Source organism: Microtus pennsylvanicus, chromosome 17, assembly GCF_037038515.1.
Source record: "Microtus pennsylvanicus isolate mMicPen1 chromosome 17, mMicPen1.hap1, whole genome shotgun sequence".
In the NCBI taxonomy this organism is placed as follows: Eukaryota; Metazoa; Chordata; class Mammalia; order Rodentia; family Cricetidae; genus Microtus; species Microtus pennsylvanicus.
Genome location: NC_134595.1, coordinates 37,079,301 through 37,102,067, shown reverse-complemented (window position 1 = coordinate 37,102,067; position 22,767 = coordinate 37,079,301). Strand labels below are relative to the sequence as shown.

At 49.9% G+C, this 22,767-nt stretch overlaps 1 protein-coding gene across 7 annotated transcripts; it reads right to left on the bottom strand.

The window, feature by feature from the left end:
* Positions 1-263: 263 nt before the first annotated feature.
* Positions 264-22,762, bottom strand: Rufy4 (RUN and FYVE domain containing 4). Of its 7 annotated transcripts, none has more exons than XM_075951177.1 (14): positions 22,250-22,762; positions 21,763-22,123; positions 21,631-21,674; positions 20,631-21,518; positions 20,409-20,515; positions 19,217-19,342; positions 18,788-18,894; positions 18,383-18,526; positions 17,007-17,076; positions 14,764-15,396; positions 13,917-14,023; positions 7,039-7,185; positions 1,931-2,041; positions 264-1,008 (listed from the first exon to the last, which is right to left on the bottom strand). In XM_075951177.1, the coding sequence occupies exons 4-14, from the start codon at positions 20,674-20,676 to the stop codon at positions 906-908; spliced, it is 1,701 nt and encodes a 566-aa protein (XP_075807292.1). In that variant the 5' UTR covers positions 20,677-21,518; positions 21,631-21,674; positions 21,763-22,123; positions 22,250-22,762; the 3' UTR covers positions 264-905. The 7 variants fall into 7 exon arrangements, with proteins under 7 accessions (XP_075807292.1, XP_075807294.1, XP_075807297.1 ...); XM_075951179.1 differs by having other exon boundaries at positions 20,631-20,733; XM_075951182.1 differs by having other exon boundaries at positions 20,631-20,733; positions 21,763-22,118; positions 22,250-22,310.
* Between the last annotated feature and the right edge of the window lie 5 nt (positions 22,763-22,767).

Sequence of the window (22,767 nt, the reverse complement as noted above, 5' to 3'; positions counted from 1 at the left end):
GTAGGAAAGAACTACAGGGATATGCTACACCTAGACAAAGCTCAATCCCGTTAATGACGACTAGAGGCAGCAATAAAAAGTGAACCGTACAATTTCATTTCTGCAAATTTCTAGAAAGTGCCTATGCTTCCTGGTGACACGAGGCAGGGTCAGGGATTGCCTCAGCATGGAGGTAGGGGTTGAGCGAGGGTGAGGAAGCTTTGTAGCCGATGTCTGTGTAGAGAGACGGCCTCATAAGTGTATATTAAAGAAAACTCAACTCATCAAATTTATGCAATGTTTATTATACGTCAACAGTACCCCTGTAAATCTATGAAAAATGAAACAAACCAATGATCCCTGAAATAGATTGGAGGGAGAGATTGCAAAGCCCAGTGTATTTGGGCTTCACTTCCTGTGAGGGGTTGGGGGGAGGGAAGTGTGGATAGGAAACAGCTGGGCTTGGGCTGTTCTTATTCATGGTCACGGACTCACTGTGCCTCTAAGAACTTTACGAAGGGTTCATAGCCTGTCTTCCTTGCATCAGATGCAAGCTTCTAGAGCTGAGGCATGTTCCATTCAGCCCCTTCCACAGGAAGGCAGAGCTAAGTCTGTCTGTGGCCGGCCAGCACTAAGTCTGTCTGTGGACGGCCAGCGCTAAGTCTGTCTGTGGACAGCCAGCACTAAGTCTGTCTGTGGACGGCCAGCGCTAAGTCTGTCTGTGGACGGCCAGCGCTAAGTCTGTCTGTGGCCGGCCAGCACTAAGTCTGTCTGTGGCCGGCCAGCACTAAGTCCTCTCCCACCCCTCACAGCTGTGCTGGTGCCTCAGCTCACCAGCTTCCAGAAGAAAAGCATGGCCATACTTCAGGGAGGGAGGGAGCTGGGGGGTGGAGGGGGTGGCTGTCTTAGGCTCCTCTTGTGACCAGTCAGCTGATCTGGATTTCTTCCCGCTGGGCACAGGCTGGGCAGCAGTGCTCCCTCTTCTTGTAGTCCGCAGAGCAGGCGTGGCACACCAGGCCTCCACAGAGCCTGGGGAGCAGAGACAGGGAAGCCTGAAGTAGCTTCTAGGGGGCATCTGCCGATGCTCATGGTCCAGCAGGACAGCCTTTGACTAGCTCAGGATGCTTCCCTTTCCCCACAGGCTGTCATCTAACTCAGGTGGCAGCTTCCCCTGGTGGTTTGTTTCCTTCTCCTGCTCTTCCCCATGATGTCAGTGGAGCAGGGAATGGGGGTGGGGGGATGGGGAATGAGCATCTGTACAGATGCTTTCTTTCTGTACAGAGGTGCTGGGACCCTCTCCCTAGACGGAAGCCCAGCTGGGCATTCTGGGAGGCTGCTGGCCTCATCTTCTAGGAACTTTCCTCCTTTGTGACCCGGCCCACTGTTCTCTTTCAGGGGTCTGCTTAGTAGCAGTAGCCATATGGGGTGACACACGTGGGCACGGCTCTTTATAAGCACCCATTTCCCATGCCCTGGCAGGGTGGTGAACATCTGTAATGTCATCGTGCAGGAGTGGCTGAGTCAGGGGGATCCTAAGTTTGAGTTCCTCCTGGGTCACATGATGAGTTACAGGCCAGCCTGGGGTACATCAAGAGAACCTGCCTCCAAATAACCAGCGAAACCAGGGCTGATGAGACGGCTCAGCGGCACTTGCCACTGACTGGGATGACCTGAGTTTGATCCCTGGAACTCACATGGTAGAAGAGGACCAATTTCTGCAAGTTGTTCTCTGTTTTCCACACATGTGCTGTGGCACACATGTGCATGCAAATGCATGCACGCGTACACGCGTGCGCGCACGCACACATACACACACACACACTGAAATAAATGTTAAAAAGAAAAATCTTAAAAGCCCAACAATCAAACAAAACTAGGCATTTCCCTGGGTCCTTCCTTCCCCAGGTAGACAAGGGGCTGTGGGTTGTCCCAGACTCTGCCTTCCTGGTACCTGCAGGGATAGCGCCGAGACAGACGCCTGAAGACCTTGTTGCAGTCCGCGCAGCGTCCAGCGGCCACGGTAGACAGCTGCTGGAGCCTCTGCCACTGGTGGTCCTTCTCGCTGATGGGTAGTGTGGAGGGGAGACAGAGCGCGAGAGAGAGAGACAGGGAGGTGGTGATGGAGGAGACAGGGCCTCACATTGGCCTGAAGCTTGCCAGGTAGGTGGGGCTGACTAGCCATTGAGTCCCATAGATCTGTCTGCCTTTGCTCCGTTAGCACTGAGATTGGTTGAATTAGTCCTCATGTTTCCACGGCAAGCATGTTACTGACTGACCTAGCTCCCTGGCCCTCTTCAGTGGTGTGTGTGTGTGTGTGTTATTGCTTATATGCATATATGCAGACAAAACACTCATATATAAAAATACATATAAAAAATCAAATAAGGGCTTTGTGAGATGGCTCAGTGGGTAAAAGTACTTGTTGCGCAAGCCTGGCATCCTCGGTCTGCTTGCTGGAATCCTTACAAAGGTGGAAAGGAGAGGGTGGACCACACAAAGTTGTCCTCTGACACACAGGCCCCCACCATGCATGTGCATACAAACACACAATAATAAATAAGAAGTGTTTAAGTAAAACTCAAACCATACAGAGGGGTTATAAAAGCCTAGCCACCCTCCTCCTTCCTTCTCCAGTGACAAACTGTTTCTCCTTGGTATTAGTCAAGGTAAATACTCCTTTGCAGCTGTTTCTCCCTGGTATTCCTTCCACACTTGAGTAACAGGCTTCCTTAGGCAGAGGTTGTTCTCTATGGAGTTCCTTCCCTTGATCGTGGAGGACCATCTATCTGTTACCATGCCCACCGACTTCTCCTTCCTCCCACTGTGGTCCGGTCCCTAGTCTGGGTTCCTCTTTCAGTAACTCTGCTCAATTTGCAGAATATAATTCTGTATTCTCTTTCTCTCACCCATGAGCCATACCCTGAAACTTCCATCCTGCAAGCCTCCCGTCCCTTCAGCCCCCAACCCCCAACGCGTCACCTGCTAAAGCAACCATTGTGGAAACCACTAGCCATGAGTCTGCTTTGATATAAATCAAATAAGAGGAAAACTTTAGTTGCATCAGCTCAATATCTCAAGTTTGCAACTTCTTCAGGAGATTAGTAACAATCGTATCACAAACCACAAACCACTCATCTTCACAGAATATGATATTTTAATCTTTTCTTTTTGGGGGAGGGGGTGTTGGGTTTTTCTGTGCAACAACCCAACTGTCCTGGAACTCGCTCCTGTAGACTAGGCTGGCCTTGAACTCACAGAGATCCGCCTGCCTCTGCCTCCCGAGTGCTGGGATTAAAGGTGTGTGTCATCACCTGGCGAGTTGAATCTTTTCTATATTTAATATTCATTCACATATATAAAATACATTCACATTCCATTTTGTGCATGTATGTGTTCTTCTGTGGTGGATATGTACATATGTCTGTATATGTGCATGTATGTGAAGGCCAGAAGTCGCCCTCCACCCTTTTTGAAACAAGGTTTCTCACTGAGTCTGGAGCTCTCTGATTGGGCTGCAAAGGCTGGCTAATGAGCTCTGGGAATTTTCTGTGTTGCCTTCCCCGTGCTGAGGTTATAGGTGCACACTGTTGTGCCTAGCTTCAATACTGGGTGCTAGGGGAATCTCAAGTTAGGTCCTCAAGCTTTTATGGCAAGTACTTTACGCACTGGCCATCTCCCCGGGTTCTGCATTCTTTTTTTTTTTTATCATTCCAATTGTCTTTTTTTTTTCTTTTTTAGAAATGGTTTTTCTATGTAGCCCTGACTTGCTTAGCACCAATACTGGATTCAATTCCCAGTATTGCAGAAGCCATACAAAATGAATAAGACAAATGAATAGCATTTACGTTATTAGATAATATATATGTTTCCTAAATAAGTTGTGCTTTTAAAGTTATACCAATGTATTTATTGTACTCTGTATGTGTGAGCATATCCACACACCATGTACACGGGAGATCAGAGGACTCTCTGGACTGGCTTCTCTGCTCCCACCTTGGAGGTTCTACGAATTAAACTTGGCAGCAAGCGCTTTTCCTACTGAGCCCACTTGCCAGCTCCTTTCTTGAAAGTCAGGGAGACGGGATCTCTGATTGCAGCCCGGGCTGTCCTTCAGCCAATGGCTTCTGCTTCAATGTCTGAGTACTAGAGTTAGTGTAAGCCACACTCTGGGCCTTTCTGGAAGTTCCTTATTGTCTTTCTTTTCATTTTATTTTTATTATTATTTAATCTGTATGGGTGTTTTGCCTGCATGTATGTCTGTGCACACATGCATGCAGGGTCTAAGGGGACTAGAAGAAGGTGGCTCATTCTCTGAGACAGGAGTTATAAACAGTTCTGAGCTGCCTTTTAGGTACGGGGAATCGAACCTGGGTCTTCTAGAAGACTAACCAGTGCTCTCAACCTCTGAGCCACCTCTCCAGCCTTCTGAATGTCTTTCTGGACTCATTGCATCTTCTGCTTTAGCATATGATTTCCCTATCATCATCATCATCATCATCATCATCATCATCATCATCACTACTGCTATCATTACCATTGTGGTTGACAGGTTGTTTCTATGTAGCCCAGGCTAGCCTTGAACATGCGATTTTCCTCCCTCAGTTTTCCTCATACCGGTAGTTCAGGCATGCACCCACTGTGCCTGACTTCCCCCGAATCCCATCTTGGTGGCTCCCTTTCCTTTCTCCTCGCTGGAACTGTTGCTCCCAGAATTACATCTTCTCCTTTCTCGGCTTACTTCCTTTTTTTCTCTGGAGCACATCCTCAACAAGCTTCTTAAGAAAGGCTACGTGGGAGTTGAATTTTCTGAGACCTGTCTTATTCACGCCTGTGACCCTCACCTTCATCACTGAATTTATGGTTTATCTGGACGTGGAATTCTACTTCAAGGGTAGGCTTTTCTGAGAACTTGAAAATTATTGCATCATAGACACCAACACATGTTGAGCCCTCCTCTCCTTATGCATTTTCCTCCAGACAATTTGAAAATCACATTTCTCTTTGCTTTTCTGAAGCAAATGCTGTATCTAGGTATGAGCAACAAATTTCCCCTTTTGTTTATTGTGTTGAGAATTTAGTGAGAGCTAAAAACTGGTGTCCATCAGAGCCTGCATTTTTAATCTTTGTAATACCTTATTTGATAACCTACTTAATTTTAGCTTTTTCTTTTTGGAAACCTCTGCCAGTTGGAGAGGGCATTAGGACTCCTAGACTGGGTGTGTGTGTGCGTGTGTGGTGTATACACACACACACACACACACACACACACACACACACACACACACACATATTCATGTGTGTTCACATGGAGGTCAGAGGTTGACACTGGGCATCTTCCTCAGTTACTTTCCACCTTGTCTTTTGAGACAGCATCTCTCAGTGAGCCTAAAGCTCACCATTTGGCTAGATTAGCTGGCTAGCGAGCCTAGGGATCCTCTCACATTCATCTCCCTAGCACTGGGTTTATGGGCATGCTACCTCTGGATTTTAGCACAAATTTTAAGGATCCTAACTCTGGTCCTCATGATTACATGGCGAACATTTACCTACTGAGCCATCTTCCTAACCCCCTAACCTCCCCACTGATTTCTCTGTCCCCATTTCTGTTTTTACTTATACCCGCTTTTCCTGCTTTTGTCCTGTTTTCTGGGAGCCTGCTTTTAATTAATTAACTAATTTAGTTAGTTAATTAGTTAGTTTTGTTTTTTTGAGACAGGGTTTCTCTGTGTAACAGAATTGTCTATTCTGGAACTTTCTTTAGGCTGGCCTCAAACTCACAGAGATCTGCCTGCTTCTGCTTCCTGAGTGCTGGGATTAAAGGCATGTGCCACCATACCATTTATATTTATTTTCTAACCCTTTTGGTGAATTAAACAAATCAACAATCTTATGTTTTTGTTTGTTTTGTTTTTTTTCTGAGACAGGGTCTCACTATAGCCCACACTGTTTCAGGACACACATCCTGCTGCCTCCACCTCCCCAGTGCTGGGATGACAGGCCTGGCTGTGTATACACACACACACGCACACACACACACACACACACACGCACGCATGTGCACACACACACACACACGCACGCACACACACATGCATGCACGCACGCACACACACACACACACGCACGCACACGCACGCACACACGCACGCACGTGCACACACACACGCACGCATGCGCGCACACACACACACACACACACACACACACACACACACACACACACAGTGTGGTCAGAGGGTGACTTTCATGAGCGGTTCTCCCCTTTCACCACGGGCTCCGGGGCTCTGCTTCAGGCCAGCAGGCTTGTGCAGCGAGCGCCTGTATCTGCCCTCCTTGAATTATTTGTCTCCTCCAAGCCGACCTTGTTCTCTTTTCACTGTTAACGTGTGGATTCCTTGCACAAGAATTTAGTTCTTGACAACTCCAGCAACCTGTTCATTTTCATGGAACCTGAGACCAGTGGTGTTGGGTCCCCTGAGCTGCATGGAAGGAGTGCACATGTGTGTGAGTGCCCATGTCTGTGGAGCACACGTGTGTCTGTTATCTCTCTACCTGACTCAAGGGCTAGTGTGCTTTACACGTCTTCCCCATCGCAGTGGGCTTGGGGGTTTGAAACAAACCCTGGTAAGCTTAGCCTCGGGCATCTAGCACAGCTGCTCCAGGCTGGACCCATGGGCCCAGAGGCCTAAAGAAGTCCAGTAGGCAGGTAGGTGTGGGCATGCGGTCACTTCATGTGTCCTACATTTCAGTCCCTTCTAAACTCATAAGCTAGAAGAGATGGGAATCTCTTCTGACCACAACGGAAGACAGAGGGCAGTCCTTGAGGCGGGGACTCTGTGGTTTTTATGCTCTCTGTCTTTAGTGGCCAAGTCAGCACTGACCCTCAGTTTTCTCCTCTGTAACATGTGACATGTAATTAGTGACAGCATGAGCTCACAGAAGGAAACAACTTCACATGTGAAAGGTCTAGACCCCCGGAGATGCTAGAGACGCAGTCTTCAAGCCTGACCTCCAGGCTCCTCCTTTCCACCCCAGCCCCAGCTGCAGCCCCTTTCTTACTGAATCAGTTCCAACACTCTCCTTTTCATGGCCTGGACCAGGTCCCTCTGCCCTTCCAGCTCCTTCTCATACATGGCGTCCCTCCTCTCAGCCTCCTGCTGCTTCTGTCCCAGCATCATTTGCAAGCGGGCTCTTTCTGCCTCACACCTGGGGACAGGAGACTCGGTTTTAGGAGAAAGGCTTAGAACCTGTGATGGGAGCCGGTCTACATATAGGCACAGCATCTACATACATGAACATATAGAGGCACACAACACAATACATCATACACCATATGTACTACATATTGCACACACTCACATACCACCACCTCTCTGCGGTGCGCGCACACACACACACACACACACACACACACACACACTCACACCCCCACAATAAACGTGTATACCACACACCAAAATGAGCACCATTAGACAGATTCAGCAATCCAAGAAAAATAGAAACAGGGCCTAACCTTGAGTGTTCCTGTAGAGGGCGCTACGGAACATTTCTTTCCCTCCTTCCTGCCCACCTTCCTTTCTCTCCCTCCCTCTCCCTCCTTCTCTTCCTCCCTTTTTCCTTCCTTCTTTCCCTCCCTACCTTTTAACATTTCCACTTTAAAACATAACTTTGGAAAGGTATATTTTTGGGAGGCCTGACTAGATGGAGGGTGAAACGCCTAGCAATCTAGGCTGCGGACACTACGTCCAGCTGGGAACAACTGCCCATGGAGGAGAGCACTGGAGGCCTTGGGGTGATTATCTTGCTTTAAAGTATTTTTAGAAGCTGTGCTATATTGTCTTTTCAATTTAAAAAGCAATAGGAAAAATACGACTTTCCTAAATTTCTGTCTCCGTTTTGGGTTTGGAACTGCCGCAGCTCTATTCTTGCTTTTCTTGTTGTTGTTAGTGGTTTTCTGGAAGGTTCCAAGAAGTTTACTAAACTGAAGTTTACTAAACTGAAAATAAAATAGCCCAGGCTTCTCTTTCCACGACCCGGTTGGGAGTGTACACCAGCTAGCAGTGGGTAGATGCTAATGAGCCCAGGAATCAAACCTAGGGCCTTGTACAAGCCAGGCAGGCACTCATCAACTCTTGGATTATTGGCTTTTAACATATAGCCAGTTAGCAGGCCCCAAGACTGAAAACTGGGTGCACCTTCAAATCTTGCCAAGAACCAAAAGGCCACTGAAAGCAGACCTTGTCTGGACTTTTCTTAGCTGCTGACCTCCAGGTTCCTGTAGAGGGCACTATCAACATTTTCCTCATCTAGTTCTCTTGCCCTCTAGGCCTCTAGACCCTTCCTTATGTGACCACCGTGGGGTGTGTGTGTTAACTGGTGGGAGGGATAACCCTATCAGGCCCCTACTGTGTCCTGGTGGCTATTTTAGGTGCCAACCAGTAAGAGGGCTGCGGCCAGCGCTCCTGTGGGACTCAGGTCATTAAGACAAGTTTTGTGACTGAGCCCTCCAAAGGCCGAGGCAGAGAGTAGAGAAGGTGCTGGAGGGGCCACTGAGGCAATCTGGCCTTGCGAGTCTGTGAGCTGGAGTGGTTTGTCTGCCTGAGTGACTGAAAGGAGGGTGCTGGGCAGGGACCCCAGGGAGAGGGCAGGAGAATTAGGAGAGGCAGGGAGTCAGCAGGGCTCCAGAGAGAGCCATCAGGGATGGCAGGAGGGGATGTGGGAAGGACAAAGGTGTCTTGAGCCCCTAGTTTATGCCAGGCATCGGGCTGAGGCGCCAAGGCCTCGCTTCATTCAGTTTTCACAATGTTGTCAGATGGGGAGTATAAGCTTCATTTCATGAGAAAGAAAAGTAGAGTCTCAGGTGGGGTATCATTCTTGCCTCGGGTCACACGGTGTGGTGAGAGGATCAGAAGTCTGGACAAGAACCTGTCCAGCTCTCTTTTGTCTTCGCCACACCTTCCCCAGTCACCAGTGCTGTGCGGGCAGGAGCTGGACAGAGCAAGTGGCTTCCTATCAAGTTGCTCTGTCTTGTGGGATGGGCTTCCTGGGTTTTGTTTACTGTTGTACACCTGTCCCCTACCCACTCGTGGTCACACAGGTACAGCAAACACAACTGGTAGAGAGGATGTACCGGGAGAACAGGGACTGGATGGTGGTGAACCCCTGTCACTGGCTGGATGCCCACAGTCCCTTTGCCCAGTGGTGGGCTCAGTGCTTGGCTCCCGAGTCTGGGCTTGGCACTTGCTACTTCATCTGCAGTCTGACATGACTCTCCACCACCTCCCAGGCCACCTTCTGTCCAGCACGTCACACCTGACTTCTTGCCCAACAGTCCTCACCTGGAAGTCTGACTGGTGTCCCAGGTTTTACAGTTCCCAAGCTCTGCTCCGGACTTTCCGTACAAGCCCACCCATCCCATCTTTCCCTACCTCTGTGAACAGTTATTTTTATCTCTTTCTCTCAGACCCACGGCCAGTCTCCTAGGAAGCCCTGCTTTAAAATTTGCCCACAAATCAGCAGCTGCACCCTCTCTGCTCCGGCTAAATACCTCTGTTCTCCTCCTGTTGTTCTGACTGGTTTTTATGTCAGTTTGACACAAGCCAGGCTCGCAAGGGAAGAAGAAATCTTTCTTGAGAAAATGACTCCATAGGACTAGCCTGTAGGCAAGTTTGAAGGGACATTTTCTTAATCGATAGCAGATGTGGGAGGGCCCAGGTCACTGTGGGCATGACCACCCTGAGCAGGTGGTCCAGGATGGTATATAAAAGCAGGTTGAACAAACCCCGAGAGGGCAAGCCTCTGCATCAGCTCCTGCCTCCAGTTCCTGCTCTGACTTCCCTTAGTCACGTAGAGCTCTGTGGAACTGTAAGCTGAAATAAACCCTTTCCTCCCCAAGCTGCTTTCGGCCATGGTGTTTTATCACAGCAAAAGAAACCCCAACTAAGATACCTATTTACCAAGAAGCTTTCTAGAAAGAAGGCCTCCTGGGAGTTGCTGATGCTTGCACAGAGAGGAAAGGCAGAACACAGGGAGGGAACAGCAGGAGGGAAGGCCCTAAGGTGGGACTGGGCATAGCAGGTTCCAGAAACACAGTGGAGGTCCTTTTTGCCCCAGTGGGGTGAGGAAAGAACCCTCTAGTCTTGTTCCATAGGGTCAGCCTGGACTATTCAAGTCTACGAACTGAAAGTAAGTTGGAGCATTACTGCTAATGGGCACAGGCATCTTTAGGGAGAGACACCAGTGCCATAAAATTGACGGAGCCAATGGCTGCACAACTCTGTCACTATACTAAAAACTTCTAAATTGTTGAAGAATTCATAAAGCACACATACACACATTATTATTATTATTGAGACAGGGTTTCTCTGTGTAGCTTTTAGAGCCAGTCCTGGAACTTGCTCTGTAGACCAGGCTGGTCTCAAACTCAAAAACATCTGCCTGCCTCTCCCTCCCAAGTGCTGGAATTAAAGGTGTGCGCCACCACTATCTGGCTTAAACCATAATATATATATATATATATATATATATATATATATATATATATATATATCTATCTCCAATCAGACTACGCCATGCCCTTCCTCTGTTTGAACTCTATAATGGCTCCATTCTACTTTGATTTAAACCAAGGTTAAGGGCCGGGCGATGGTGGCGCACGCCTTTAATCCCAGCACTCGGGAGGCAGAGGCAGGTGGATCTCTGTGAGTTCGAGACCAGCCTGGTCTACAGAGCTAGTTCCAGGACAGGCTCCAAAACCACAGAGAAACTCTGTCTCGAAAAAACCAAAACAACAACAACAACAACAACAACAACAACAAAACCAAGGTTATTTTGATGACTTCCCAGACTGCCCTTTGCTCCCTCACCTGACTGGGGCCAGAATGGCTCCCATAATCCTCCTTGAACCTGCTGTACAATTTCCCATCTCAGGATCTTTGTTCCTATTCTACCCTCTGCCTGGAACATCTTACTAGCCAGTGTCTAAAAGTCTAGCTCCTTACTTCCTTCGTGCCTTCAAGCAAACACCAGAGCGTCTGAGAGGCCTTCAGTGGCCACACCACCTTCTCAAATACTTCACAGTGGTCACCTCCCATTTTCCTTTCCTGTTTTTTCTCCACACAACTCCAGGGGTTGGGGAGATAGCTTTGCAGGTAAAGTCACTCACTGCCAGGACTGATGTCCTGCCTTCAGATCCCAGAACCCACAACGGTGAAGGAGAGAGCTGACTCGGTTGCTGTCTGACCCCTGCATGTATACCATGGTACGTGCACACCCACAATCACGCTCACGCGCACTCATCCCCACACCTATGCATAGAATAACACATGTATGCCATGGTACGAGCACACCCGCGATCACGCTCACGCGCACTCATCCCCACACCTATGCATAGAATAACACATGTATGCCATGGTACGAGCACACCCGCGATCACGCTCACGCGCACTCATCCCCACACCTATGCATAGAATAACACATGTATGCCATGGTAGGTGCACACCCACAATCACGCTCACGCGCATCCCCACACCTATGCATAGAATAACACATGTATGCCATGGTACGAGCACACCCACAATCACGCTCACGCGCACCCCCACACCTATGCATAGAATAACACATGTATGCCATGGTACGAGCACACCCGCGATCACGCTCACGCGCACTCATCCCCACACCTATGCATAGAATAACACATGTATGCCATGGTAGGTGCACCCCCACAATCACGCTCACGCGCACCCCCACACCTATGCATAGAATAACACATGTATACCATGGTACGTGCACACCCACAATCACGCTCACGCGCACTCATCCCCACACCTATGCATAGAATAACACATGTATGCCATGGTAGGTGCACACCCACAATCACGCTCACGTGCATCCCCACACCTATGCATAGAATAAACAAATAATAGTAATAGTAATAAGCCTGTCCAACTCATTGCTCTGTATTTCATACGCAGATTCCTTACTGCGAAGAGCATGAAGGCAGGAATTTTGCGTTTTGCCCACAAGAGTATTTCGGGTTTAGAATGGGTGCCTAAAGTGTTTAGGAATGACCAAGTGATGGGTCGCAGGGAGACAGGGGTCTATGAGACTGTGCCCTCAGATACAGAAAGAAGTTTGATGCTGGGACATCTCTCTGGAACCTCTTAGTTGCTCCCACCTGTTTCTCTTGAAGCCACAGAGACTCTTGTATGGCCAAGACCCCCCACTTTCACTTAGGATCTGGTCACAGCAGCAGCTCAGGCAGTGAGTATTGGGTGGAGTCCAAGGGGCTTTGGGTTGGAGTCTGGGCTCTCGGGTCTGCCCCAGCTGTTTAATAGACAGACAGTAAACTTCCCAGTGATTCAGTATGAGTCATAGACACTCAGCCTCTGACAAGGGCAGGACTATTCCCTGACCTTGTTTGGAGAAGGTGTTACGGTGTCCTTTAGAGACAGAGGCAGCATGCAGGCCCATGAAGACCAAAGGCAGACTCAGGAAGACCTTTGCACGGAGTAGACTTTTAAAACAGGCAGGGTTGTGACAGATTAATACCTTTGGGACCTTAAGATCAAGGGAAAGAAGGGAGAAAAGAGCTACTAGGCAGAAAGAGATAGGGGAATATAGTCAGGGCTCTGTATCCATGTCTCTGGCTTTAACCAACCACACACCAAAGATGTTTGGAGACAAAAGCAAACAAAAACCCTAAACTGTGTATCTTGAATATGTCCTGATATTTTTCCTCTTCCGATGATTCCTTATACAAAATAAGGAATAGTGGCACAACTATTTTCACAGCATACAGACCAAGTTAGGGAGGTTCACAGAGCCCAGGGGGAGGGTGTCCGGGCTTCTGAGTAGACCCTACACAATTTTTATGCGAAGCACTTGGGCAGACATGGGTTTCAGTTTCTCTTGGGGTCCTGGAACCAACCTCCTGTTGATACAGAAGACAGTGCTAAAAACAAAACAGCAAAAAAAACCCAAACAAACAAAGAAAACAAAACAAAACAAAACAAAACAACAAACAAAAAAAACTGCCCTGGGGCTGTAGCTAGTTGGCAGAGTGCTTGCCTACCAGGCACAAAGACTTAACTTTTAGTACCAAATAAACTGGGCACAGAGGTCCAGGCTAGGAGGATTGGAAACTCAAGGCCATTCTCAGTTACATGGCAAGTCTCAGGGCAGCTTGACCTGTATGTGTAACAAAATAAAATTGGCTGAGGGAGCCGGGCATGCGGGGCACAGGTGCTGTCTCAGCACTGACAGACTGGAGGACCGTCTGAGCTGCGTGAAATGACCAGAACAGCAGGAAATGACACAGAACAGCAGGAAAGGCCACTGCTGTGGAGTCAGCCGCAGGGCTTAGCTCTCAGGTCCTCTCGGTTAACAAGCTGACATTGGGTGGGTGATGTAAGTTCTGGGTGAATGTCAGCCACTGTTGTGATTATCAGGAGGCCAAAAAAGTTGAAAAGGTTGTATAGCAGGGAACAACAACAACGAAAAAAAAAATGGAGGGACAAAACCAGGCATAGTGGTTTATGCCTGTAATCCCAGCACCCAGGAGGCTGAGGCAGAAGGATTGTCATATGTTCCAGGACAGCCTGGGCTACAGAGTGGAATCCTATCTTTAAACCCTGTGTGAGGAAGGTAGATGTGGACGCATGGTGGAGTCAGAGCTGGTTAAAAAGGCAGAGGGGCACCCAGAAGAGGCGGCAGGAGTCAGGTCAAGCACGGCAGGAGCGCAGGGACAGGGAGCAGTCTGTCTCCTGGGGTTCTTGGGGAGACTGGGGAGGAGAGGACCTGTGAGCCTCCTAGGATCAGGATCAATGCCTACGATGGCACTGGCCTCAGTAACCTGGAGCTGTGCCCAGCACAGGGTCTGGTACACTGAGATACTCAGAGTTCTGGAGTCCCAGCCCTGCTGGTGGTGCCAAGGTTACCTGCTGAGTTGCTCCTGGAGTGTCTGCAGCTCTCTTTCCTGGGCCTGCAGCAGCTGCTCCTGGCGCTGGGCCTGTTCCTTTGCCAGCTGGAGCTCATACCTGGGGTCCTGGGGACAAGATGGGAAAGGAAGACAATGAAAGGACAACAACCCCTATTTGGGTCCACCTGATGAACTTCCCCATGAGGCTTTAGCCATGCCTCTGGGAGCTGGGTAAGTCTGGGGTTACCACTTCTTTTCCTGAAATCACCAAGTTCTTGGACCTGGCAGATTCTGGCTAGGAAGGAGGCTGAGAGATATCTTCAGAACCGTCTTGGGGGAGGGACTCCTGGGAAAAGCATGCCAAAACGTGACTAGTCAGGAGTACAGCAAAAGGGCTTAGACACTGGGAGACCTCTGCCCTGGTAATGGAGCTTGACCTTTGTGACTCAAAAGACTGCTGGGATGTGGTTCCGAACTCAAATGTTGGCATGCTAGGCAGGAAGTACTGATGGGTGAAGTAGACCTCATAGAAAGCAATCATGGGACGGGACAAGCTGTGACCGGAAGAATGTGTGACTTCCGAAGGGCATTCCCAGACAGCGACTCTGAGAAACAAGCTAAAGTTGATTTGTAGGGCTCTGTGTGATGGCACACACCTATAACCACAGCATTTGAGGCGTCAGAGGCAAGAGGATCAGTAATTCAAGGACAGCCTGGCTATAAAGCAAATTTGAGGCCAGTCTGAGTTACAGAAGATCACTTCACAAACAAGCCCTTATACTGATCTGTGGGCTGAAATGGCCTCCAGTTATCTCCTTAGACCCCCAGCAGCACACCAGGCTAGAGAGGAAGCAACAGCCAGATACCTTGACCACCTCCTGCAATGGCTCTTCTGCTCGATCCTTCTGCCTGCTCATACTGCTCACTCCTGTCCACTCTTGTGGCTTCTCTGTGGAGGAGTCTTCCTTTATTCCCAGGCCTTGCAGGACACAGAGCTGCCCTAGAACACTAGGCTGATCCCACCCCTGCCTGTTCCTGAATGCTCTGTCGTCTACCCTTCCTTGAAGGCTGGGGGTCACCGGCCCTTGGTCATGGTTCCAGTCTGCTTCCCTTTCCTGGGTCCCTTCTGTTGTTCTCTGGCCTTCTGTCATTGTCAGACTTCCTGTGTCTCCATTTTCTATTCCTGTCACCTCCTTTTGTGCCTCCTTAGCTCCCTCCCTCTGTCGCTGGCTGTATGCTGCTGAATTCTTTGGGGATTTTCTGTTCTTTGGGCCTCCTTCCTTCTGGTCTAGCTGAAATTCGTCCCCTTTTGTTTCTCGAATGCTCTGGGGACAACTGAGGCTCCTGGAATCCCCTCTCTTTTTTTCTAAAGAGGTGGGAAGATGGCCATGCTGCAAGGGGGTAGGGAGGTCATGTTGGTGGTCTTCCTTGGGTGCATCTTGCAGACAGCTGGTTCCACGGGCATCTGGTCCCTGTAGCTGTCCTCTGGAGCAGCTCGCCTGTAGAGAAGTCCCATCTCAGCAACTGATCTGGACATAGACCTGGGCCAACAAGGTTTGCTTCCTATTGGATTCCTAGACCTCCTACGGGGAAAATCACCAGAGCCAGATAATCTCAGACAGCACTCCCACAAGACCCCAAATCCGAGGGGAGAATAGCAGGTGTCTCAGCTCCTCCCCTCCCTGCCTCTAGCCAGTGGCATTTCCCTCCTTTGCCCCGTGTTGATCTCCCTGAATTCCTCCACCTTCTCCTTCCACTTTTTCTGCTGTGCGTGATTTTGTGTTTCTACATTCTCATCCCTAAGAGGGGAAAAAGAATTTCTAGTTTACAAAACGGCAAGAAAAGCCGGGCGGTGGTGGTGCACACCTTTAATCCCAGCACTCGGGAGGCAGAGGCAGGCAGATCTCTGTGAGTTCGAGACCAGCCTAGTTCCAGGACAGGCTCCAAAACCACAGAGAAACCCTGTCTCGAAAAACAAAAACAAAATGGCAAGAAAAATTTAAAAAGACTACTCTGAAGAAGCCCCCTCGGTGGGGATGTAGCTCAGTGGTAGAGCACTTGTCTAGTATGTGTGGCCTTGGATTCAATCTTTAGCATAGCAGGGTGCAGAGGAGCCTTCTCTCTACTTCCATTTTTCCCCTTGACCATATCTGCACCCTACAGTCATCCCTTGATACCAGGGGAGTTGACTCCAGGACTTCAAGATGGTATTCAAATTCCTGGACACTCGAGACTCTTCTTTAACATGGTGTAGGGTTTGCCGATAACCAATGCACATCCTCCGATACGCTGGAGTCCTTTTTAGATGACTTTGCTACCCCACACAGTGTCAATGCCATGTAAGTAGTTATTATACTGCCTTTTGTGGGGAACTCTGAGGGTAAAAGAATCCACAATGTTCAGAACCAATACAATTATTTTTTCTAAATATTTTGTATGTGCGGTTGGTTGAATACACGGATGCAGAACCCACAGATATGGAAGGCTGACTGCACACTTAGCATAAATTGCACTGTGTTCCTGGTCTGTCTACACGAACAGTCCTTGAACTCTTTCAAGGTCTGAGACTGGGTCCTTAACGGTGCCACATCTGGTGTCTGGAAGTCGTGCAACGATGACAACCTTCAGCTGCCACTTGAGAATAGAGCAGGAGCCAGGAACCTCAGGCTGAGCTGCATGTGGGCTGTCTCGAGCCATCTACACAACTCCCCTAGGAGACAGGAGCTCACCCAAGAACCTTCAGCTGAGTTTAGAAAGGGGCAGAGCTGGGCTGTGAATTGGGAAATCAGTCTCCATAGTCACTCTGCTAACTGACACAGGCCGATTTGGACTGTCAACTCAGGGGTTTCAGTAGAAGAGGGCTCCCTGGTCTGTTTCCTGCAAGCCTCCAGCCACCCCTATTGCCCTCTCCTCCTGAGAGCCCCAGTGACTCCTACAGATGGCACCAGAGCTCCCTTGTTCTCCTTATTCCCCCTCCCTTGCTTCACACACTGCCTCCACCTCTGTTCTGTTCAGCTCTCTGCGCACCCACAGGAGGCCCTGCTCAACTTGGGAGTTCCAGTAGATAGACGATCAAGAAGCAAGTCAGGGTGAAGGCAGGCAGAGGCACCTCCTTTGGGAAACCTTCAGGCTTTCTGGGTCTTCTTTCCTGGGTCCGGCTGGGATTGGAGTGGCGGGACCTGAAACCAAGAGGCAGAACAACCTCTTTAGTTGGCTTGGTCCTCTACTGGAGGCTACCCCAGCTTTGAAGCCACTCCTTCAGACTATGACCCTTTCTGTTTTCCAGCATCCCCTGAGTGGTTCCCTTTCCCCATCTAGCCGGCCACCCCATTTTCCATCTCCATATCCGTTGCATCCCAGCATCCCCGTCACCCATCTGCCCTCCTGACTTGTCCAGCTGGCCAATTAGTCTTTAGAAGCATGGCCTAGCTTGAGATGACACCGAGAAGGGAGAAGGCTAGAGAGTGGGGACAAGAACCAAGAAGGGAAGGGAAGCAGGCTTCCAAAGTGGGGGAAATAACCAAAATTTTTACCCAGATATGGACCTATGAGCCACAATAACCAACATGTCATGACACCCTAAGGGTGTAGTAGTGCTTCACATACCTTGGTCGTAACTAACAGCTCTTTAATGAGAATTAAGACATTCTCCACAGGAGGGAATCATGCCTGGTACTAGAAACCTCACCCACCACCCAGGGGGTAGCGAGGTCATAGATCTTGGAAAGAACCTACAACTATCACTTACTAAACCAGTATAATCCCAAGCTATGTTCTAAACATTTGTCTTTTATACCCACAGATCAGTGTGGTCCTCACCCCTCATTGAGGAAACTTCTCTTTGCAACAGATGGGAATCATTACAGAAAGCAACAACCAGTCAAGATGAAGGGTTGCGGAGCCTAGTCCCAGCCGATACATATACAATACGGCTACATGTAAGGCTCAGGGATCATTGCCGAGGAGGGGGTTGGAAGGCGAGTCAGAGGGCCAAGGAGTTGGCTGTGCGGCTGTTTCTCCTAGGAATGTCAGGATCTACACCTGTAAAATCTCACCAACATGACTGCCTGAACATGAGTCGAAAAAGGACAATAGCAATAGACATGCTAACATAAGTGAGGAAACGTTCATGGGAACCCAATCATACAAAGAGAATTACAGGCAACTAAGGAATGCTGAGAGCAGGAGAAACGGTTTTCCCACCAACTGGTTATACAATAACAAATTGTTAGCCCTGAAAACACACATACAAATAACATTATACAGACCGAGTGGGCTGAACTTGTGTGTGTGTGTGCGCGCACACACGCGTGTATCTCACAACAATTAATGAAAAAGGAGCCTATGTGTTTGAAGGAGGGAAAGGAAGAGTGTATGGGAGGGTTTGGAGGGAGAAAGGGGAAGGGGAAAACAATATAATTATAATCTCAAAAAATTTAAGGGGAGGAGAGAATGGCTTGCTTTGGAGGCCGAGAGCCCACTCACTCTGAGAACATGGGCCAGTCTTCATCCAGGTCTGGCCGCTGCAGGTCCAGGTTGAAGGCAATTCCGTTGAGGGCATAGAGAGAGTCCAAGATTTCTTCCTGGAGCTCAGGGCACAGCAGAGGGCTCCGGGGACCATACCATTCCCTGTGTGAAGAGGGACCAGCACATTTGGCCCTTGCCACTCTTGACCTCTGAGAATTGGTGCACCACAGGGGTCCTACCTGGGCAGGTGTGGTTGAGCTCAGCCTTGGAGGGCAGAAGCCCAAGCCAAACTGAAGACCCCCTAAGCCCTTTCTCCTTTCTGACACTCATTTCCTTATCTCTAACTGTCAATCATTCATTTAGGAGTGAAGGAGGGTAGTGGGCTTGATTGTCATTTATGGGTTGATGGCCTGGCAGTCCTACCTAGTGAGATCTGGGCTCAGGAGGCACAACTGCATTGACTCGGCCAGCTGTCCACAGGCAAGGCAGAGCCGGATAAAGGCACGACCCTTTCCCAGAGAGGTCTTCAGCTGCAGGGAGTGTGGAGGACCAAAGAGAGGGCAAAATCAGGATGGGGAGCTGGGCAAAATCAGAGAACGCACGGATGGGAGCAAGGGCGAAGGAGAAAGAGCGGGCCAAGGCTAGAGGAGAAACGTGTGGCTGGAGGTGAGGCCAGGTCCAACGAGAGGAGAGGAGCAGGTGAGAAGCCTTCTATTAGCAGAGCAGGTATGGGTGACACGGGACCTAGAGAAGGGCTGTATGCCCGCCCCGAGCCACTCTTTGTCCACTGCTGGTACCAGAGCTTCCTTGTGCTTTCAAAGCCCATCCCTTCCTCATCTCCTGCCCCCTTACCTTGCTCTGTGAGCATACGAAGCTGATCTGCTCCGTGCATCCCCGCTGTCGTCGCAGGGCAGTGAAGAGGAAATCCCAGTAATCCTTCCGAGCCCCCAGGAAGCTCCTCTGCTCTTTCTGGTCAAACTAGGATCAAGAGGAGGGAAAGGAATGTGCGCTAGGAACCTACCTAGCAACCTGGCATGCTGCGAGGGCCCTGGGGAGAAGAAAAGGCTCCTGCAGACAGGCCTTTTTGTGAGGGATTTGGCTCTGCTCTTACTGGCTGTGTGATGGGGACAAGATATTTGCTCTCTCTGAGCCTGAGTTCACACTCATTCACAAAGCACTGAGTACTTCACTATGTGTAGGCCCCATTCTAAGGCCTGTGAACAATGAACAAACCAACCCCACACAGCTTACATCTTGGTATGGGGGTCAGAGGATGAATAAATTAAGTTCTTAAAGCATACAGTGTGTTAGATGGTGATGGTGGCTGTGGAGGGAAAAAAGAAAAAAAAGAAAGAGAATAGAAAGTGTATATGTGTATTAGTTAGTTACACACACACACATGAAAGAGAGAAAGAGAGGGGGGGGAGAGAGAGAGAGGCTGAAATTTTAGCCTGAGGAAGCCATCAGACCTGAGGGTCATGGGAACAGATGTCACGCAAGTATCTAGGGAATAGCATTCCAGACAGAGGGAATGTAAAGAGAAAGAAAGGCCCCTAGAGCCGGGCAGTGGTCGTGCACGTCTTTAATCCCAGCACTTGGGAGGCAGAGGCAGGCCGATCTCTGTGAGTTCGAGACCAGCCTGGTCTACAAGAGCTAGTTCCAGGACAGGCTCCAAAACCACGTCTCGAAAAACCAAAAAAAAAAAAAAAAAAAAAAAAAGAAAGAAAGAAAAAAAGAAAGGCCCCTAGACAGGTGCTATCCTGGTTTGCTATGGGGGATGGAGACAGAATAGAAGTGCAGCTCACTGTCAGGAGATGAAGTCAGAGGAGGAGGGGGGGGGATCAAGGACCTCAGGAGGTAAAAATGAGGAGAAAATGAAGGCCAGTTCTAGCTTCTAAAAGACAGTTTATGTCATGAAAAATTTGCTCACTAAGCAAGGAGAACCAAGGAAGACAGTGGCCTGGATATATTTCTGGGAAAGCTCTCCTGAGTATTCAAAGCTGAAGAACAAGGGAGGGGAGGAGGGCGAAGTGGATGGTCCCACCTGCAGTAGCAGCTCCAGACAGCCACAGAGTCTGTGTAGCTCAGCGCTGGTGTCTGTCACAGGCCCCTGCCCATCCCCATATCCCTGGAGGATGGCGGAGACAGCATCTGCAAGGATGGTAGACAGCAGACATCAGGGAGCCCGGCCTCGAAGGGGGATGCTCTCCAGACCCCTCACTTCTCCTGCAGCTCAACCCCAGACAATTTCACAGGCCAGACTCACTTTTCAGGTTCCTGGTGATCTGTAGGATGGTCTCCTCTTCTGCCATGGAGACTAGGGAGTGATGTGGTTCCCTGAGATGCTCTGAGTTCAGCTGCCCACTTTCCTTATGTATATAGATGGGAACGGAGCGAGAGCATACTGGGGTCACACAATGGGTTAACCCGTGGAATTAAAAAATCAACTCTTTCTTCCTTTCTTTCCTTCTTTAAAAATAGTTTACTAAGTACACCACAAGGAATCAAAGTAACTTCTTGAAGGCCAGTGTATAAAGATGCGACTGTGACCCCCACGTATCCAACATCCCTGGTATTGGTCACCCTGATCATTGCTGACATCCTCATCTCATTCGATTCCCTTGGTAGCCTCCAGAACGTAGTTATACAAGATGACTGGACACAGAGAGGGGAAATCTCAGTCTAGTACCACAAAGCAATAAGCTGAATTCAGATCTGTTTACTTGGTGTGAGCACAATGCCAGAGCCCTATGGACACGCGGCTAGGACCTGCTGCCTCCTTTCCCCTTGGATAGCCCCAGAACATCAGCAGAGTGTCATTGCCTTGAGACCTACATTAATCCTTTCCGGAGCCCCAGCTGAGTGGAAAATGTGTGTTCCCTGGGGAAAGCAGGCAGAAGTAGAGGTGCAGCGTTAGGACTGAACCCGATGTTGGGTGTGAGGAATACAGCGCCTGGGTTTACCCCCACCATCCTCTCTCGTGGGACTCTCCTTCTGCCTCCAACTGGTCCTGGGACTCAGCAAGGGACACTGTTGCCCTTGAAGGATGATGAGTTTAGGCAGAGCTCCTGGCATCAAAGTCAAGCCCAGGACGAAAGCCCAGGTGTCCAGCCTCCCAGGCTGCAGCAATGGAGTTTGTGGCTGAGGTAGCAGCCTACGGCAGTGGATAGAAAGGAGAAAGAAGAAAAGAGAGGATAGGATAGCAGGGTACAGGGCCCCGGGATGGGAGTCAGAGGATGCAGGGCCCCCCTGGTCTGGTTACTCACTGTCTTCCAACTGTTCACTCCTTCCCATGCCCCGGTTTTCTCATCTACAGATCAAGAATTAGACAGAAGTTCTCTACAGACCTTCAGGATTCCTCTAGCCCATCCCCAAACCCAGGGGCTCCCAGTGCTCACCTGGGAAAAGCCTGCCCAATTTGGGTGTGGGCAGCAGGGTTCTGCAGCCTGGGTATGTCCCTTGTGACTGTGGGCTTGCACAGCCTTTCCCAGTTCTCCTGCCTGGGGAGTGACTCAGACCCTGCCTGGAGAGGGCTGGACCAACCCTGGCCAGGAAGAGGTAGTAGAGAAAGATTAAGGCACCACCAAGGCAGAATGGGTGGTTCCCGCAAGCTGATCTGGCATAGGGGCAGGTGGTGGTCAAACAAAACCGACCGGGGCCTTCTTTCCCGGGCACCTGCTCCTGTCTTTCTGTCTTGCTGCCAGCAGATGGCGGAAAGAGGCTGACGGAGGCGCTAGTGGACGCGTTCCTGTCACTGGACTGGAGGTGGTACAGGTGGAGAGAGGACAAATGATCACCAAGTATCTTCACTCTCCTCTACCCCAGACAGCTGCGCCGTCCTTGTCAGTGTTGGGTGCCTTCCTTCCAGCCCTGGTGCCCACTTACCAGGGACGGAAGTGAAACTCCGGGTGAAGCGCCAGGTGGGCGGCCTCCCTTCGCTGACCTCTCTCAGCTTCCTGATTCTGGGGTCATCATTTTGCTAGGCTAGGCTGGCCTGGGGGCTGGTCCTGGTAACTGGGAACCGAGGGTTAGGGACTGCTAAAACTACTGTTACAAGGGAGACGAACTACCTGTTAGCAGGGCACAGCGATCCTCAAGCCTGCTGTTCTCTGCTCCACGTCCCGCCTTTCTTCCTGGTGCAGAACTCTATTCCCCACACCCGTCCTCCCTGTCGCCGTCTCTGTCCCCTACAAATCCCCTTTCTGGTGTCAGTCTCTTAGTTGCTCGCTGGTCACGCCGACGCTCTCTTTCTTGCACTTCTAGCTCAGCTTGTCCCAGGGACCACGCTGCTGCCCCTCCCGCGTTCCCGTGCCTTCGGTCCCCTCCCCACCGTCTGCCTCCAGCGTCCCTGTCGCCGCCCCTCGCAGGGCCCCCGCACTCCCCCATTGCCTGGCGGAGTCGCG